The sequence below is a fragment of the Gymnoscopelus braueri genome (assembly GCF_963280865.1).
Source record: "Gymnoscopelus braueri genome assembly, chromosome: 11".
In the NCBI taxonomy this organism is placed as follows: Eukaryota; Metazoa; Chordata; class Actinopteri; order Myctophiformes; family Myctophidae; genus Gymnoscopelus; species Gymnoscopelus braueri.
The window spans coordinates 631,493-651,962 of NC_137613.1; the positions used below are offsets into that span (position 1 = coordinate 631,493).

At 46.0% G+C, this 20,470-nt stretch overlaps 1 protein-coding gene across 2 annotated transcripts; it reads right to left on the reverse strand.

Moving 5' to 3' along the window:
- Window positions 1–8,010: 8,010 nt before the first annotated feature.
- Window positions 8,011–12,156, reverse strand: LOC308095747 (uncharacterized protein). 2 transcript variants are annotated; one of them, XM_080442787.1, is made up of 8 exons: window positions 11,535–12,156; window positions 10,897–11,399; window positions 10,675–10,751; window positions 10,101–10,278; window positions 9,819–9,895; window positions 9,670–9,717; window positions 8,886–9,010; window positions 8,011–8,522 (listed from the first exon to the last, which is right to left on the reverse strand). In XM_080442787.1, exons 1-6 carry the CDS (start codon window positions 12,106–12,108, stop codon window positions 9,681–9,683), a joined length of 1,446 nt encoding a protein of 481 aa, XP_080298913.1. In that variant the 5' UTR covers window positions 12,109–12,156; the 3' UTR covers window positions 8,011–8,522; window positions 8,886–9,010; window positions 9,670–9,680. The 2 variants fall into 2 exon arrangements, with proteins under 2 accessions (XP_080298913.1, XP_080298912.1); XM_080442786.1 differs by having other exon boundaries at window positions 9,591–9,717; window positions 11,535–12,150.
- Window positions 12,157–20,470: the final 8,314 nt, after the last annotated feature.

The window sequence follows — 20,470 nt, forward strand, 5'->3', positions numbered from 1 at the left end:
CTGTAGAGATGCAGGGTGGGGTTCCAGCATGTCCTCCGTCAGCCCAAAGTAATCATCCTCCACAAACAGAGCACAGGTGGAAGGGAAAAGCCAGTATTGTTTGTAGATTCTGTCTCTGCCCAGAGGAACGAGCGACGTACGACGGGAAGCCTTCTGGATACGATTCTGCAGCTCTTGAACCTTCTGCTGTTCCTCCTCCAGCTCTTCAGCTGTGAGGCTGACAGGGGCAACTGTGGAGGAGACTTCCTGATGTCCCTGTTGTAGATGAGTATGCTTTCTTAGCTTTGGCCTTCTGCGCCTTTGCTTGACCAATGTTAGGTGTTCTCAGAGGGACACACACACGCACGGACGGGTGATTTGGACTGGAAGGTACTGTTCCAATCAAGACTGATTGATCCTGTCTTACCTCACTTCAAAAAACGTAAACGGCTTTTTGAAGTGACACACCTATTTATAGAATTGTATTTCGTCATGCGTCCCTCTAGCCAATCAAAGGCATTGGTGTCAACATATTGACACGTGTCACGTGGAGCTTGACCAGTGTTAGCTTGGCTAGGGGCCATGCTCACACACGGCGGGACGAAGCGAAAACAGACACGGGACGGACAGAGCGCTGCTTGGGACGACAGCTTGGACAGAACCAGTCTCCTTCCGGGACAGACTTCAGTCTGGGTCTCAAACACTGCAAATGATGTCCCCGGTCACATCCGTCACACAGTAACATAGTCTCTGCGTCTCCTTTCCGTCTGCACAGTTTACAGCGAGCGTTGAGGAGAGACTTTGCCCAAATGATGCTCTTTTCCAAAGTGGACAGATGGACAAACACTTGGGAAAGACTGGAGCAGGACTGCAGAGATTCTCTCCAACGTTCCAAAACCATCTTACCACTGGCACTGCCATTGTCACTGTCACTGGACGGGTCGTCATTTTTTCTTCCTGTTTTTACCGTTCTTCTTGTCTTTCTTGGACTCCTCGCCGCCCAGAGGAACTTGGAGGAACCTGCGTTCGATTTCCTGTTCTATCTGAAACAGGGCATGAGCAAGGCAGTGGACGGTACTGTTCACTGGCTGAGAGTCATCCACCTCCATCTCCTCTCCACCATTCATCTCTCCGTTCTTTCTGCCATCAGCAGCCAGCAGTTCATATTGTCCTCTCTCCAATGCTGATCTCCATGTCTCTCTCTCCGTTATCTTCAGCGTTCCCAGATTTCCTTCGTAGATTCTTTCCTCAATGTCCAACAGCATATCTCTGAGTGGGCTCTCCACGAAACTCTCAGCTGTAGCAAGGGATTCTGGGGCCTTGGTTTTATAATTATATTTGACAGCAGCAGTGTTGTTCAGTATCTGTGTGATTCTGTCTTTCTCCTGGTGTAGCGTCTCCTTGAGGCTGCTCTCTCTGTGACCTCGCGGGTTCAATGCCTCCATCAGCTGCTCCACCTCCTCCACCGAGCTGTAGAAGGCCCATTGGTTGGGGCGTATGACTGGCAGGCAACTGGCAGGGATACAGGTGGGGCTATGTATGGTGTCCATCTGTGTGTCCTGCTGTCCTTCATCCTCCATCTGTTCATCCTGTAGAGATGCAGGGTGGGGTTCCAGCATGTCCTCCGTCAGCCCAAAGTAATCATCCTCCACAAACAGAGCACAGGTGGAAGGGAAAAGCCAGTATTGTTTGTAGATTCTGTCTCTGCCCAGAGGAACGAGCGACGTACGACGGGAAGCCTTCTGGATACGATTCTGCAGCTCTTGAACCTTCTGCTGTTCCTCCTCCAGCTCTTCAGCTGTGAGGCTGACAGGGGCAACTGTGGAGGAGACTTCCTGATGTCCCTGTTGTAGATGAGTATGCTTTCTTAGCTTTGGCCTTCTGCGCCTTTGCTTGACCAATGTTAGGTGTTCTCAGAGGGACACACACACGCACGGACGGGTGATTTGGACTGGAAGGTACTGTTCCAATCAAGACTGATTGATCCTGTCTTACCTCACTTCAAAAAACGTAAACGGCTTTTTGAAGTGACACACCTATTTATAGAATTTTATTTCGTCATGCGTCCCTCTAGCCAATCAAAGGCATTGGTGTCAACATATTGACACGTGTCACGTGGAGCTTGACCAATGTTAGCTTGGCTAACAATGTTTGCTCACACACGGCGGGACGAAGCGAAAACATATTCTCCACCTACGGCGGAGACAATTAATATCAATCCAGAAAAGGGGCATTGATTGTGTTTGGAAGGGGGGCTGCATTGTGCTGCTACCTGAGGGGGGGGGGTGATGTTGGGGGGGCTGTTTCTTTTGTGTGTGCATTGGGCTGGCAACCTGGTTGGGTTAATCCCCCTATTTTTAATGTTAGGGGGAGGGGTGTGTTGTGCTGGCAACTTGGGGAGGCTAACCCCACTCTTTAGCCAGGTTAGGGGGAGGGGTGTATACACTACAGAAGCAGATCATAGAAGTTGGTGCTGTCCAAGTGTAGTTATTTGTCATGTAAAGAAAATGCAGTATGATATCTGGAAATGTCAGTCTTTACCTGAAGCTACCCGATAACATAAATAACCTAATTATTTTGCCTTTATAACGCTATAGAAAGTGTAGCCTACAGGAATTCTTCATTAATGCTTGTTTGCTGATACATGTGCACTTATTGTCTTTCAGGTTTACCTGTGTTAGCGTTGACAGCATCTGCTGATAACAAGAACAGAGGCTGTGTGACCAGGATGCTGAATATGGAGGAGGCAACTCTCGTGACTGTTAGCCCAAACAGGAGAAACATCAGGCTGGGACTGAGTCGGGTTCCTGCCGATAACTTGAACTGTATGGACTGGGTAGTAAAGGAGGTCAAAGATAAGGGTCTATCAATGTCTCCCATCATTATCTATTGCAGAACACTGAAGTCAGTTGGCAGAGTGTTCACCTATCTTAAAGCAGAATTGGGAGAAGATGCTTGGGTTAACAGAGACCAGGATAAGAAGTCTGAGAACCACCTTTTAGGAATCTTCCACAGCAACACACTGTCAAAGTACAAAGACAGAGTTTTGGCCTCCTTTAGTGGAGAGGGAGAGGGGAGCTGCAGAGTGGTTGTTGCAACAACAGCTCTTCATGTTGTAATGTATGGTTTGCCAGAGGATGTTGAAGACATTGTTCAACAAGCTGGAAGGGCTGGCAGAAATGGGTTACAGTCACATGCAATTTTGCTTGCTATAAAAAAAACCTGAAAGGGCTGCTCCAGAAGTGAAAGAACTGATACACACTGGCACTAAGAGCTGCTTTAGAAAAGCACTGTACAGTCATTTTGAAAACCAGCCAACAAGTGTAGAGCCAGGGTATGTCTGCTGCAGCTATTGCCACTCTGTATGTTCATGTGCAGGTGAAAATTGTGACGAGCCTATCCCCAAACATGAGGTAATAGAACAAGATGTTGGCATGCAAGGGAAATGTAGAGTGGTAACACAAGAGGACAAATCTCTTATCCGGGAAATGTTAGAGGAGTATATGAGTTGTTTAGAAAAAGACACAGCACATGTCTACACTAGCAAGTCAGCATGTACTGGTTTCAGTGCTGAGCTCATAGATGCAGTAGTAGAACGCTGCACACACATATTTGACTTGTCTTACATTATTAGAAACCTTCCAGTATTCAGAAAAAAACATGCAAGAGAAATTCTGCTAATCATCAATGAAGTCTTTGGTGACATTGAGGATGTAGAGCCTTCTTCTCAAGAGGATAGCTTCACTGAGCCAGACATCGATTATACAGGGTATTTTGATGAAGATGATGAGGACTTTGAGATGGGAACACAGCACAGCAGCTCAGAGTCGTCTGACGAATAAGCAGTTGACCATTAAAGGCTCTTATAAGACTCAGATTGGTTGTCAACTAAAGCTGTGGAATATTTAGTTGACTGAATGCTCATGATTAAAATGGTTTTGTATGTAATTTGAACATAAGTGATTAAAAGTTTGTCGCTGCAAAAAATCTGTTGTTTATTTTCCAGGTATGCAAATATATCACTTTTAGATTGATAATAACCTTTTATCACAAGACTGGTACTGTATGTCCCTGCTTTCCCCCATGTTCAAATTGATTGTTTCAAATCATTAGGCTAGAGGCATTGATCAGTTTGCCATTTTACACATGGGATTCAACTTTGATACTGTAGAAACATGTTATGACGTAGTTTTAGAAAGTAAACATGAACAAGTGAGGCAAATGAAAATATTTATTTATAAAAAACTAAATGCCATAGTTGCGCATATTCAGGTAGGGGAAAATCCCAACAATATATATATAACAGGATTATAAAAACAACACAACATGCGTAGCCTATATTCAATAGGGTCCCAACTATCATATCCTTTTCAAGTACCCTTTGTTAAAAAGTGCAAATTCGATATACATATTTTCTTACATCCTGCAATGTGTGTGAAAGTAATGAGAAAAATAAAGATGCCATGTAATGATGACAGGCTGTGGCTGCTGGGTTGAAGGACAGCTAGAACTCGAGGCCAAGAGCATTCGGTGGCATCTGTACTGATGTGCCGTGGCAGACCTGTCACTCTTGGTTCAATAAAACCCTAAAGTCCAGTTTATAGACGACATACACAGAAATTACCGTTCACATGCGCAAGGCATCTTTATTGACAAACAAGGGAGATTCCCTCTATACTATGTGAATAAAAGAACAGCAAATTAATGATATTAAAACAATACGACCTGATATATCACGAAGGCAATTCGCTCCACATCTAAGTCTGCATGCAAACAAGCGTTCGGTTGAGCGCCTGGAGAATTCTCAAGTTCTTATCTATTACATTCAGTATATCAACGCTGTGGCTATCAAGGCCTGTCTTCTGACTGCACTCTATAAAGTAAAGGTTGACGGCCCAAGGTTCCACAATGGACCATCAACCCCTCCTTGGGTACGAATTTAGTACCCACAACAACACAAGATTAAAATCTAAACAGTACTTTATAGCAATTATCATCTAGCATAACATATTGCATGTTTTAAAAAAATCTGGTCCCATTTTTCCTATTTGAGTCATGTGAGCCGAGGAAAACCCTTTTCTTTGAAGGGGAAACTCTGAACTAGGCTGGGGCAGTCCCAAACCTACCATCTGGACATGAGCTCTTAATGGGGACAATCACACAACATTTGTCATTTGATTCCAATAAGTGTATTACTAAACTTAGGGTCCCTCAGTGGGGCACTCCCACTGAGTTTTCCTTTAGAAGCAAGTATTCTAACATGTGTATTATTATTTTCTCTTGTCAAATGTATGCATTTTTGTTTCTTCTTCTCCAATTCCTCTGGTTGAGGTGGTCACTTTTCCGAGCCCGGAGGAGGAGGTTCCGACAGAGCCCAAGACTAGGCCCCCCCCCTCCCCCAACCCATCCAGTGCCATTAACAAATGTACTTGGCACTGAATGAGCTAAGAGACGGAGGTCCCACTCCTGAGCCCCCGGGTCCGTACCCTCCTGGGGCCTGAGACCGGAGCCCCCCGTATTATACACAGGGGCCCCAACCCCCAAGCGCCAGTCAGATCCGTACCCTCCTTGAGGTCGAAAGTCGGGGCGTAGATATCGTGCAGGGGTGTTCTTCGTCAAGTTCAGCATGGGGGCCCAGGTGGCAATAATGTTTCTGTGGTGTTGATGGGATTCCTCTGTATCTGCTCTCTTATCACTTGTCATGTGCGAAGGGCAACACAGCCTATATTTAATGTGCCTAAAGCTGCCAGGGAGGTCGCTACGATCAGATTACGTCCCCCAACAGTACTGCGGCTGCAGAGGGAGAGAAAAGGGGGGGGGGGAGACACAAGGGTGCAGGTGTGAGGGAAAAAGAGAAAAAACAATAAAATGGTCATGTTTGTCAATGGAAGACAAAGGCTTTATTCAAGCTGAATATGTTATTAGATGAGGGTAAGTCTATCCACTGAGGTAGTACGGGATTAGTGAATAAAGTGTAAACACGTTTTACTGTTATGATTACATGGATGTTGACATCAAAACTGAACCTTTGATGCAAATATTGTTCAGACGGCATAGTGAAAACAAGGCAACACACGGGGCAGTATGAATAGTGTTGAAATATGAATTGCATACCCCATAGCTGAGTGGTTACTGAGCCCGCCTGGGAAGCCAGAGCCCTTGGTTGGTGTTTTTGCCTTGGTAGGACAGGAGAATCATTTTTGCACAGGGCTCAGCGCAGGCCAGCTATGGCCCAGGGGGTGACGACATCGAGGTGCAGCGTGGGTCCTGTGAAGTGTCGGTTTTGAAAAGGTGGAGCAAAACATTTGGAAAATAGTTAACAAGGCTGTTTGATTCAGAATATGTACAGTATATATAAAAACAGAACAGAACACTTTTATTATTTTTTTCTACCTCAACTTGTTCATTGGTAAGGCAGGAGAATACATTTGTCACAGGCTCAGCGTAGGGCAGCTCTGGGCCAGGGGCTGACGTCATCGAGGTGCAGTGACGGACCTGTGAAGTCTGTCGGTTTTGAAAAGGTGGAGCAAAACATTTGGAAAATAGTTAACAAGGCTGTTTGATTCAGAATATGTACAGTATATATAAAAAGAGAACACTTTCATTTTTTTTTTACCCCAACTTGTTCATGTTGGAAAACTGTTCCATGATCTCTCTGGTAGAAAGTTGGTTTTGAAAAGGTGGAGCGGGAGGGAGAGAAAATGAATTCTCCGTTCACGGTGGTGTCTGCGTCACACACTTATGTAATCTTAAGTAAGTCTCTGAGTCTGTGAACCTTATGCTGTCATTGTTCAAATAGGGACACCCTTCCACTCCTTCAACTTCGACCTCATCCAACCCCACACCTCGCTGTGCTTCACTTTTGAAAGCAGGTTTCTGTTGAACTTGGGGAAGGCTGTGAACTGTCTGCCTGGTTGGTTTTTGAACAGCTCGGCCTCTCTGAGAACCTCAACAAGTGCTATAATGTCGTCAGTCTGGTCACGGGCATGATGGATGCCGCTGGACTTTGAAACGTACAGCTCAGTGTCTGTGATGTCCATCATGTCCTTCAGAACCCCAATGGACTTGCTGATCCTGTCTGCTGCTTTCTCTGTCATGTTTGGGCCTGTGCGCTTCAGGAACGATTTCAAGAAATTGTTAAGGTGTTCCAGATGCAAATCAAGAGAAATATTCTTGCCCATCCCTCCGCTCCCATTCCAGAACCTGTTCCAGGTCAGACTGTGTGCTAGTGTTGTACCCCTGAAACAGGGGAGTATATATATATATATATATATAAAGAAACAATACACAGACGTCTTCTCTCATTCACAAATTGTATATTGAATCAATTATCACATACAGATACATCTTCACCATCATAGAACCAGGCAAGTGTATAGGTAATCATTAACATTATTTAGCATCGCTTCCATTACAGAACCCCCAGGTAAATACTGTATATACTGTAGGTAAGCAAGTATTTATATTAACCATTTTACTGTTTTCATTCATTGCCTTTTAATCAACACTTTTAACTCAATGCAACGTTTCCCATTTCTTATCCTTTCTTCCATACATTAGCATATCCCAGTAATGAACTAGTAGAGTGGTTTTAACCAACACAAATGCAGACAACAACATGCAGACGCAGCTTGTGCTACGTTAGCTTAGCTTAGCTCATGTGGCTATTTTAGCTCAGTAAAACCCCTTCAAACACTAAGAACATTGTTCATTCCTCACAACACATAAAGCACAGAGTGCAGGCCTCGCATGACACAATCTGTATCCATCGGATAACATTTAGCTCATATAGTTACCTGAAACAGGGGAGTATATATATAAAGAAACAATACACAGACGTCTTCTCTCATTCACAAGTTGTATATTGAATGGAGGACGTGGGCTGTGGCTCCCCCTACAGGCCTACTCAGGCATGAGCAATCGATCTCAGAGCAGAGCAGGAGCAACAACAGACAATACTAGCCGATTATCACTTTAGAAATACTATGCAATTATGTATTCAATCAAATCACTCTATTACACTAGGCGAGGGGAGAGAGTGGCGTTGACCTGCACGGTCAGCAGGAGTGTACTGTAGGAGTATTGGGTATGGCCATAGGCCTTGTAGAATAGCAATGCTACAGAGTACATCCTCAGTAACCTCTCTCCATCTCCCTCCTTCACTGCATCCTGCATGTTGGACAGCATGAAGGCAAAGCTGAGTCTTGCTTCTGTGTGCTGTCGTTTGTGGTCCACGGAACTAGGCATGACTGGATCTGGCACACCCACTGTAGGTACAGTTAAGCCGTGAATTTTATGCTCGTGGTTCTCCCTGGCCTTGCTGTACTTGTAGGTTTTGGGACAACTTGGCATGCGGCATTGGAGCTCCTTCCCCGGTGGAGGACGATCACTGGCACATTGTCTGATACCTTTCACAGTGTCTGAGATGTCATTAAACATGACAAACCGGTCCACAATTTGGGTCACGGCTTTATGCAACCAGGTCCTTTTCACATCTGGTGACCCAGACCTGATGTCCTTGGGGATGAAGTCCTCTGGCACATCTGTTGAGACATATTTAAAAGAACAAGAATTACTATAACGTAGTTGTGGAAGCAATAGAAAAGACAAAAGAGCCATGACATTTAAACTACAATTCCAAAAAGAAATTGAGATGCCCAGGAAATTTGCATCAGCCAAGTGCTGGTGAAATGGGTAAGTTGACGATAGATTTCAAATACAAAAATTATAAAATCTACTACAGAGTGTCTGGCGAATAGGAGTTCTATCTGACATGTGTTCACATAAAAAAAGAATAGATATCCTAGTCAAACATTTTCACATTCATAATTGAAATGTTTTGAAAGAATATATAATAATGTGGACAACTACTATGTGACCATAATTAGTGACAATCAATTGTGTACCTGTGACATTGTTCAGTCCAAAGTGCTCCATTGTGGCAGCCAGGAAAAGAGCAGCAGTGTCCTTTTGCACCATCTCTTTATATGCGTTGAACGCAGCATGTGGACCTTTTTTTGCATTGCTGCAACTGCAAAAATATGAGAAGTAAAAAAAGAGGAAGGAGGCAAAGAATAATAACTGCTGATGATGATGATGACATGTAGGGGACCACCAGACAAAATCGTGGTGGCAGGAGTTACTTAACAGGACACACATATATTAGTAAAGTATTACATAATAATAACAAACAATGACAATATGAACCGAATTAACAATAACAACAATTAGTTAATTACTTGTATACCGCTTTGCAAGAATTCAAAGCCGCTATACAGTACAAAATAAGGAGACAATGTTAGTCAAACAGTCGACAAAACATGAGACGGACAGACAGACATCAGTGGATGGGAGAGGAGTTAGACTTGGGGGTATAGAAAAGGCAAGTTTAGGTGGATCTGGGGGACTGGGAGGGTAAGATGGGTTAAAAGTTGTCAGTGAAGTAGGTGAGGGGCTTTATAGTCGATTGAAAGGTTGAAATCACATGAACACAAACACACATAAACATATACAGACAATACAAACACAAACCCGGGTCATCGCTCATCAAGTCAGAAATCATCAGTCGTCAGTTGTCAGTAGTCAGCCCCCCCCCCTCCCCCCAGCAGTACCAAGCCTGAATTCATGTTGGCTGGACTGGATTTCCCCTGGCGGTAGAACAGAGCACAGTAAGTCGTAATGATGAAGTACCAAGCCGGAATTCATGGTGGCTGGAGTTCATCAGTGACAAGAACATCGCTGCAAAAGATTTGGAAAATAGTTAACAAGGCTCTTAGAATCAGAATATGTATACGGTATATAAAAACAGAACAGAAGACTTTGAACATTTCTTTTTTTACCTCAACCTGTTCATATTTGAAAACAGTGTCCCATGATCTCTGGCTGAATCCTCCTTGTAAAAGACCAGATGATAGATCTAAAATCCAAATCATTTTGTAGTACAGTAAGCAAACAATTTCATTTAGGAGGAAATATTATTTTCATGATAATTAGCATGATAGCATAGATAAGTCAAGTTAGTCCAAACTTTGTTTTCAGGGGAAGTGGTACAGTAATTGGCTGCTACTCCATACTGTTGTGAATAAACAGTTTGAGGTCAAACATTGAGTGAGTTCACCCACCTCAAACAGGTTCCGGATTGCATGCCAATCCTCAAACTTGAAGACAAGGCCTTCCAGTCTGTCTTCCCTGCTCTCTCCTTCTGCAAAGGACAACTGGATGTTCCGACTGTTCCCCTCTGTCAGTCTGTCTCCACCTACAAACACACTTTCCAGTCCATGTGGGTCCTTTGGCACATACCTACATGACACATCAAATAGACTTACTAGCTTTATCAAAACCCTTCCCTTCAGATGCATATGCAAGTAAAAAATATATTTTCCTTAGTTCAAAACTAAATAAGGCCCGTGGGGCACATGCAGCATGTAATAAAGCCCCTGCACTCAACGATATTGGTGTCTATGACATGCAAAGTTGGGCAATTGTGCGATGTCAATCCGGTAATTCCATGATGTGATTGCGATGACTAGTGTTAGAAGAAAATCACTAATTTGGCAAGTTCAAGTGTCACTTTTTGATAAGCAATGGCCGCTGAAATGCACAAACACTGACTCTTTTTTTTGCATGCCGTGGAATTGACAAACTGCACGAATACAAACATTGTGTTTCATACATTCCAAGACAAGCCATACTTACTCATTCTGGAGGTGCTGTAAAACGTCAACCAAGTCCCCAGTTTTGTTCTCATCTTTGAACAGAAGTCCAAGAGGATGCTATGAAGGAAGAATATATGGATTATAATAGCATAATGTTTTTAGTTTATAACCTATGCCAGTACACAAGTTATTACTTGCTCAACTTAAAAAGTTAACTCAATGGTACAACTGACAGTTGTAGTGTACGTCATTTAATACTTACGTGAGTGGAGGCCTCTGACATTGTGTCTGAATATTGGTGAGGGATGTGACTAGCCACTACAGAAGATAATGGCTTGAAAGCCTCCAGGTACTTGGTCAGAATGCGGCTCCCTAGGACAACAAACTCTCGTCGCATATGGGCTTGGATCTCAGGACCAGGAAGGGAGTTCCCAATGTCATAGTCCATAATTGGCTGAGTTGGCTTGTCCCTGCTGAGATGGGTTATGGACACTCTGTCTTCTACAGCCATGTGGTGAACCCAGTGGATAGATTTGTTCGCTTGGCTAGTAGACTGCTGGTGTGGGCGGATGAAGAAATCCAGATTGTCAAATATGATGGAATATGTGGATGGTGGTGTTGGTTGTGATGGTCCTAGCGGCAAGACACTGCCGGATAGATTTGTGCCATCGCCAGTCCCTTGATCAGTCTGTGAAGTGCCGCTGGGGAGTACAGCACCTCCCTGTGCATCGATGGTGTTCTCCATGGTGCTTTGGGTGGTTTCATCTGTATAACACACACACACACACACACACAGACAAAAAAATGTTAACACATAAAAGGACTCATAAAATTAAAGGTTAAAACACTAATGCAGCGACAAAATAAACAACGATCAACAAAAATAATGGCCCTTCTAACCTGACACGACAGACAGATCAAAGCTGAGGATAGCTTCATCAAGCTTCTGGATCGCTGTGTCACTCAGTGGGCTCGTTTCAGGAGTTCCATCTGCAGCCATAGCACCTCCACCTTCAGCAGTGTCTGTGAGGCTGACTTGCTCAACTCTGTCGGCAGTGTCTGGGTTCCCGAAGATTTCACTGGCTACTTTCAGTATGTGAAATTCTTCGCCGCAGGTGTTTGCCAATTCGGTAAGCTTTTTCACAGCGTTGGTGTGTGTTGTGGTTATACCCAGTTTGCTAAGCCTTTTAAAAACTGCCTTCTTTGCCCCTCCATACTGTAGAACACTGTCCACATAATAAGCAAAGGCTGATAATCGTGGTTCCCTTCCTCTCAGAGCTATTGCAGCAGCAGCACAGGTGACATGGGGAGACTGTTTGGTGAGTTGATTAAATATAGAAAATATGAATGGTGACATAGACTGGAGATCTGACAGCAACTTGGCGAATGAAAATTCCTTCAAATCATCTGCCGATGACCGCCACAACATAAAACCCTGGGATGGACTACACAGTTTTTTGCTCTCATCCTCCATTAATTGTAGGACATTTTTCTTAAGTTCTCCAAACAGTTCTTGGTGTCTGACAATCAGATTGGCTGCTGTTGTCCAATGTTCCAAGGTGAGGTGTTCGACAATCCCTGCGGTGTTGTTGTCACACACTGTTGTTCTACCCCTGATAGTAACCTGAAAGAAAAACAAAGGGGTTTATTATTAAATAATCATAAGTGTGACTATGCATTTTCAAATATAATGGATCATGATTATTGGCCTAATACATGGTCACTTAAAAGGAATTATAATCATTTTTTTGTTACTCTTAATGCACTGAGACAGAAAACTGCTACAAACCATGACAACAAAGCTGAACAGAGGCAAACATAAATATTTGCTACTATGCACAGATATAGATATACAGTACAGCATATAAAAATCCAGTATCAGTATATAAACTGTGCAAATAAGACAATATTGCAGCATGCAAAGATGCTGGAATAAATATGCAATTTATTTGTGTTCAATTAGTTTAAATTATACACAAAAGAGGTAGGTGGTAAGTTAAGGTAAGTCCCACTGTGTATTATAATGTCGATTGGTTAGGGAGAATGGCTGTTTGGTGTTACAGGTTTATTTCACATGTATTGTTTCTGACACCATGTGACTAATTTAAGTGTCCATCACAACTATAAACTACTAGCACAGGGCAATTTAATGGGGAGTTGAGTCTGTTTATCCAACACCCTTCCCTAACATCTGCCTGTTTATCAACCATCCTCCCCCCTCTGTAGGTAAGGTTGGATCCCCATCACGGTGAAATAACACGGATTACAAGTCCGTAAATACACAATATTTTCGAGCTGCGTTCGCTTCCAGCGTTCGCGCGTCTTACTTGTTCTAGTACTGTATGTTGGTTTGTTTACTGTTGAGAGAGAAAACTATGTTACGCATTAAGCTAATCATTTGGGGACCCCCCAACATAATTTGGGGAGCCCCTTGGTGGTCCTAAACCCCCAGTTTGGGAACCATTGCGCTAGGGGACCCCTATAACAGCTTGGCTCCATAGCAATGATTTTCAACCTTTTAAATTTCAAGGACCCCCAGTTTGATATGCATCAGGCCACGGACCCCCATTTGATGGCATTTTATCTCCAGGCCCTTAATCTACACACACCATAAAATCACCAGTGTTTACGGGTCCATTTGGTTCCATGTGTGTACACTCTCAGAGTTACAGACCTGTAAGGGTCCATTTGGTTCCATGTGTACACTCTCAGAGTTACAGACCTGTAAGGGTCCATTTGGTTCTTAACTATCATTTGTCTGGGGACCCCTGTTATATCCACATAATAAGGCACGCTACTAGAAGGGTGAGCTTTAGGTCCGTCTTTACTGGGTAACAAACATGTACGCTGGCAACGCACGTTACAAGCCTGAACAACAACAGAGCAGTAACACTTTACGGTCTAGTGTCGTAAACACAACGGTACACTCATACACAACATTTTCCCCCCCATAGAAAACCTTGAAACACAACCCCACCCCCCCAATGTCTTATGCATTCAGAAATTGGTAACATAGTCCTTGAGGTAATCTGGTCGAGCCCGGTCTCGAACTGGCCGTGCCACGGGCACCACCGGGTGGTCATTAGGTGCCGGAGGGCACACCACCACCGTGCCACAGGGCGCACCGGGGGCAAGTCCATATCACCTGCTGTAAACTCAAAGTCAGTGTTAGCCCACATACCTGCGGCAGCAGGCGGTGTAACAGGCATGGCAGCCTCCGGCCCCACGACAGCAGGTGGTGGCACTCGCCGAATGCGCCTGGCATGCCAGCGTGACCCATCGGACAGGCGGAAAGTGGCAGGCCCCAGCTGGTCGGTTATCTGCATAGGCGTGGACCAGAAAGACTGCAGCTTGTGGCCCCTGTGAGGGCGGCGGACGCGGACCCAGTCCAGGGCCGCGAATGAGGGAGTCTTCACCCTCCGTGTCCTGTCGAAACGCTGCTTCATCTGACGCTGCCGGTGGCGGACTCTGTTGCGCCCTCGAGCTGAAGGTGACACCATCACGGAAGCCCTCAGTCGATCCAAAGGCAGCTGCAGCTCCCGTCCCAACATGAGGAATGCTGGGGAGCAACCGGTAGTGGAATGCTGTGAGGCTCTGTAGTGCAGAAGCGTGCGGCGAAGAGCTGTAGAGAAGGAGAAGCCATCTGCCAGGTGAGCTCTGACACCATTCTTCAGTGTCTGGTTAAATCTTTCCACCCCCCCCGTTGGCCTCAGGGTGGTAGAATGACGTACGGACGTGCTTTATGCCCTTGTCCTCCAGGAAGGCAGCAAACTCCGCAGAGATAAACTGGGGGCCATTATCCGTCATGATGGCCGTAGGGTGCCCCCAGCGGGAGAAGAGCGAGTCCAGGAACTCAGTCACCACGCGGGTGGTAACAGTCCCCGTGGAGAGCACCTCAGGCCACTTGGAATGAAGGTCGTACACCACCACCATGAAACGCTGGTGGTGTGGGACTGCATGAAGCTCCCCGCAGATGTCGAGCTGGAGGTGCTCCCAGGGCTTGGCAGGCCAATGCAGCGGTTGCAGCGGCGGCGGGGCGGGTGGGCCGGTTTTGCCACTGAGAAGGCAAGCTGTACAGTCCCTCACTAAGGCCTCGATGTCTCTGTCAATGCCAGGCCACCACACCAGGTCACGACAGCGCTGCTTCACCCTCACGATGCCCAGATGACCCTCGTGGGCCATGGTCAAGATACATGGTCTTAGGCAGTCAGGCACCACGGTGCAGAGGCCGCGGGCTATGCAGACGTCATTCCAGCAGGACAGCTCGTCCTTGACCCGGTGAAAGGGAACCAGCTGGTCTGGGACCTTAGCGGGCCACCCCGAGCGGATAAAAGTGCGGAGCTGGGAGAGCACCGGGTCCTGTTCCGAGGCTGTCTGGAGCTCTTGTGAGACTGTAGGCTGGAGTGGAGAGTGGAGCATCTGGATGAGGCCCTGCTCAGCGGAGTCAGGACCAGGATCTGGAGAAGGGCCGGGGGTTGCCCGTGACAGTAGGTCTGCTACTACGTTGTCACGACCTGGAGTGAATTGCAGGCTGAAGTTATACTGCTGGAGCCGCTCCGACCAGCGATGGATCCTGAGTGGCCTATGCCCTGTGCCAGACGTTGCGAGCAGAGCCGTGAGGGCCTGGTGATCCGTCCGCAGTGTGAAGGAACGGCCATACAAGTACATATGCCAACGCTCGCTCGCCCAGATGCAAGCCAAGGCCTCCCGTTCCCCCACTGAGTACTTTTGTTCTGCTGAGTTTAGAGCCCGAGAGGCAAAAGCGATGGGCCGCTCAACGCCAGCGTGGATCTGGGACAGCACAGCCCCCAGCGCTGTGCTGGAGGCGTCACAGTTGAGGAGCGTGGGGCTTGCGAGGTCGAAGTGTGCAAGCACGGGTGGCGAGGTGAGCTGGACTTTGAGCTGCTGGACGGCGTCTGAACAGGCGGGGGTCCAAACCCATGGTGCGTCCTTCTTCAACAGCTCGCGCAGCGGGGCTGTGGTGGCCGAATACTGAGGGAGAAAACGTAAGTAGTAGGCTGTCATTCCGAGGAACGAGGCCACTTGGGCTGGACAGGCAGGCTCAGGGAGGCGTAGCACAGCCTCCACAATAGACTGGAGTAGACGGAGGCCCTTGGCATTCAGGCGGAACCCCACAAACTCTATCTCAGGCACGGCGAAGACACATTTGTCCCCGTTCAGAGTGAGGTGCTGGCTGGCAAGGACATGGAGGACTCGGCGAAGGCGCTCGTTGTGGGCAGCAGGCGTTGAGCCATGAACCACAATGTCATCCAAGTAGATCGCTACCCCAGGGATGCCTGCTAGTATGGTGGCCATGATTTTCTGGAAACAGCTGGGGGCCGAGCTGAGTCCGAAAGGCATCCTCGTGTATCGAAACACCCCCATGTGTGTGACAAAGACGGTGAGACTCCGGCTGTCAGGGTGTAGAGGAACCTGCAGATAGCCCTGCCGAAGATCCAGCTTTGTGAATATGGTAGAACCATGGAACTGTGTGGTCAGTTCCTCCGCTGTAGGCAACGGGTACTTGTCGGGGATGACTGCCTTGTTAACTGCCTTGAGATCAATGCACAGGCGCAGCTTCCCCGTCTTCTTCCGCACAGCCACCAGATTCGAGATCCATGGTGCCGCGTTGACTGGCTCAATTATGCGTGCCTCCAAGAGGATGTTGAGCTCTCCAGCCACCTTGTCGCGCAGGGCAAGAGGAACGCGTCGCAGGGGCTGGATGACAGGGTGTACATCAGGGTTGAGGAGGGGCTGGTGGTTAAAGGCAGCCCAGCGAACAGTCCAGGCCATTGTTGGGGCCACAGCGAATCAACATGGTGGATAGTGAGCCCACTGTAATCCATGAGCACAAAACCTAGGTCAGTGAACAAGTCCAGGCCCATGAGGTTAGCACCGTGGCTTGCCACTTAGAATGTGAAAGAGGAAACAGTCTTAGTGCCATAGCGCACCGCGGAGCTGAAGGTGCCCACAATGTTAATCTTAGAATTACCATAACCCTTGAGGGGCACTTTGGACGGCGCAGCAAGCGTGTGGTGTGGGAAAAATTGTGTGACTGTAGCCGCATTCAAGAGGGACGCGTTAGCCCCAGTGTCGAGCAGTAACGGCAGGCACACGCCATCAAGCTCCACAGTACACACCTTGAACGGCCAGCGAGCAGCACTCACAGAGTGTATAGTAGTCGTGGGTGCAGGGTCAGTAGCTGAGAAAGGCTGCCGTGGGGTGGTGGCCGGGGCAGAACGGCAAACCTTGGAAAAATGGTTTTGTTTACCACAACGTTGGCAACGCTGGCCCCTGGCGGGACAGTTTTGGGCTCTGGAAGCATGTGATGATGAGCCGCAGTAAGGAATGTAAGCATGAAGAGAGAAGTCAGACATAAAGGAAAGTATTCCAGTGTGGCTGGCAGGTGGTGTTCAGACCTTGTTCAGTAGGGCATAACAGTGGCGGCCATTTTGTGTTGACACAGATAGAAAAACCATTCATTTTTCCCATCGAGCCACTCTGATTACATTATAACTCTATGAGAAAATGGCCATCGATCGGATTAAAATATTTTTACGGAACAATACGGAACATACGGGTACTTCTGAGGGCCCAGACATAATTGTAACATCCTTGCCGATGGGGTAAACACTGTATATTTGAAATCTGAACGTTCATGTAGATGTACGGACCAAAAATGGAGAAAGTGCAAACACTATGTTGACGTTACGTCATGACAGTCATGTTTCAAACTACTTTTAAACCTACCTTATAAACCTATAGTCCTGTCTTCTGTTCAAGAGGTGGAACAAGTGACCTCTAACTGTTAGAAGACAGTTTTATGTAAACATGTCAAACTATTTTAAGCCAATAGGACCACAATGGAAACAAGTCCCCAGGACTTTTTGTGTTATTCTTTTAGCCTTAATGTATGACTGTACCTCGTGCTGTTATTACTGACTAATAAAGTATTAAATCAATCAATCAAAAAAGAAGTGGATGAAATATATTCTTTTGTGTGCGAGTGAGAAGGTAGGAGGATAGAGACAGAGGAAGAGCAAGGAGAAGGTAGGAGGATAGAGACAGAGGAAGAGCAAGGAGAAGGTAGGAGGATAGAGACAGAGGAAGAGCAAGGAGAAGGTAGGAGGATAGAGACAGAGGAAGAGCAAGGAGAAGGTAGGAGGATAGAGATAGAGGAAGAGCAAGGAGAAGGTAGGAGGATAGAGACAGAGGAAGAGCAAGGAGAAGGTAGGAGGATAGAGATAGAGGAAGAGCAAGGAGAAGGTAGGAGGATAGAGATAGAGGAAGAGCAAGGAGAAGGTAGGAGGATAAAGTAATCAAAAATATATATTCATAGATACAAAATAGTATTTAAGTAGTAACATAGCAGGGATGCAGGAATGTAAGCATGAAGAGAGAAGTCAGACATAAAGGAAAGTATTCCAGTGTGGCTGGCAGGTGGTGTTCAGACCTTGTTCAGTAGGGCATAACAGTGGCGGCCATTTTGTGTTGACACAGATAGAAAAACCATTCATTTTTCCCATCGAGATTTCCAAAAGCCTGGAACCCCAAACCATCCAGGCTCCTGGTGAATCATGACCAGAACACATTTCATTCTGTGTAAAAAAAAAGAAAGAAAAAAAAAACATTATGTACTTAATAAATATTTATTTCATGATTCACCATTAGCCTGGATGTTTTTTTGTAAATATGTTTCCTATATGGCATAGTGCATGTTATTACATCCTGGGCAATAAGCCAACCCTCAGTGTCTGAGGTTCTGACATGAATACTTTCACTTCCCCTTTGTCTGTCGTCTAGAGGAGTCACTAACGCACACTAAGGTCTGTGTCTGTCGTCTAGAGGAGTCACTAACGCACGCTAAGGTCTGTGTCTGTCGTCTAGAGGAGTCACTAACGCAAGCTAAGGTCTGTGTCTGTCGTCTAGAGGAGTGACTAGCGCACACTAAGGTCTGTGTCTGTCGTCTAGAGGAGTCACTAACGCACACTAAGGTCTGTGTCTGTCGTCTAGAGGAGTCACTAACGCACGCTAAGGTCTGTGTCTGTCGTCTAGAGGAGTCACTAACGCAAGCTAAGGTCTGTGTCTGTCGTCTAGAGGAGTCACTAACGCACACTAAGGTCTGTTTGGATTTGAAGTAACTTTAGCTTCTGAATTGAAAGACTACAAATAATGATTTTATTTTATTTATAGCTAAAATAATGTTCTGAAATATTTGTCTTTATATAGGGACAGACATGGCAGAGTCCGGACTTCAAGGTAAGTCACAAAATCATGAGTCACAACACTGTTTCTTACTTCCTGATAGATGAACCGTGTTATGGAGTGGAGGGTATTATAATAATACATAACACATGATTTAGCCTAATTATAATTCACACAGATAAGACAGACTTTGTTGAAATGTAAAGAAAAAAACAAGCCTGAACGGTTTAAGATGTGTTTGAATAACATTCCATTTCTGCCTGATGTGATGATGTCATCTGATGTGATGATGTCATCTGATGTGATGATGTCATCAGCTTTGAATCTGACAAAATACTTGAAAGATTAAACAAAATGGTGCACAATGGGAAGGTTAGGTAGAGTGAATGTGACTGCCTACACTGTTAGAGACAGTTTGTATGGAGATTATTTCATGCTCCGTCTGTGTGCAGCAGAAGAGCCTACATTAGGGAAGGGCGAATCATTTCTGAATATATTGACACATGCTATACTGTCATTTCCTTTTGAGAAACTATGGTACTTCTGCTTTCTCCCCCCATTCTTAACACACACATAGTGTGTGTGTGTGTGTGTGTGTGTGTGTGTGTGTGTGTGTGTGTGTGTGTGTGTGTGTGTGGACATCCTTGGCCAATAGGAAAACGTTCTGTGTTGAAACACAAGCCAACATTAATGTGCTATTGTAGCTCAGAGCCATGCACGTGTCGTGCACACATAGACATCAAAGGGGGCTTGAGCCCCTGCCCTTTTATGTCTGTCGGTAAAAAGTGCCCTCGCCAAACCATGGATGCAGCATTTATAATGGTGAAAAAAACAACAAATGCCCTTTCTCCACGCTGTACTCGAAGGCACTGAGGCAGCATTCAAGAGAATTGCCCCTGTCTTACTCTCCTGAACTGCAGCCTTTAATGTTGTAAGAATGCCCCGTAGTCTCCTCTGTCTGTAAACTGTAGAAATACCTGCGCATCCGTTGGCCCGCACCTGCAGACAGTAAAGTTTACTTAATTGAGCCCCATGCCGTGCAGTGCGTGAACAGAATTATAGCCGATTTACAAACTCACAACGCGTCGCAACGCGAGGCGTTGTGAGCTTGTAGATCGGCTATTTTTGGTGCGCGATACCGCCCGCCAAACGAAGTATATACACAATCGAAACCTTGCTGAGCGCACGGCACAACAACGCACATCTTCAATGAACACGGACCAATTTGAGACAGAGTATTACTTGTCAAGCAGGAGCCTGCTGCCAAGTCTCACCCTTTGAGAGTGAGAGTGACGCAATTTAACCTCTTCACACGACTCACGGCACACTTGCCATTTCACACGCTTTTTTCCCCTCTCACAGCGAAAAAAACAAAAACGGAACGCTCGTCCTAAAACACACTGCCCCATTTTTTTAGACCTGGGGCGAGCGTGTTTTAGGACGACCATTCCATTCCATTTGGAGAGGTCATTAGGACGTTCCATTTGGAGAGGTGCGCTGCGCGATGTGATGGACTGGAGAGAAGAAGGACCCGCCGATTTTTCCTTTTTGCTTGATATTGTTTGATGGCAAAACAATCATGACTGATACACATGAAAGAAGACCCTTCAGCCTTCACAGCTAATAGAGAA

Excerpts from the sequence above, each read along its gene's own strand:
- LOC308095747 (XM_080442787.1), bottom strand. The coding sequence starts at position 12,108 with ATGGAGGATGAGAGCAAAAAACTGTGTAGTCCATCCCAGGGTTTTATG. Across the intron at positions 10,752-10,896 it reads TGTCAGAGGCCTCCACTCAC|CATCCTCTTGGACTTCTGTT; the intron begins GTAAGTATTAAA and ends CTTCCTTCATAG. Across the intron at positions 9,896-10,100 it reads CAATCCGGAACCTGTTTGAG|ATCTATCATCTGGTCTTTTA; the intron begins GTGGGTGAACTC and ends TTTGGATTTTAG.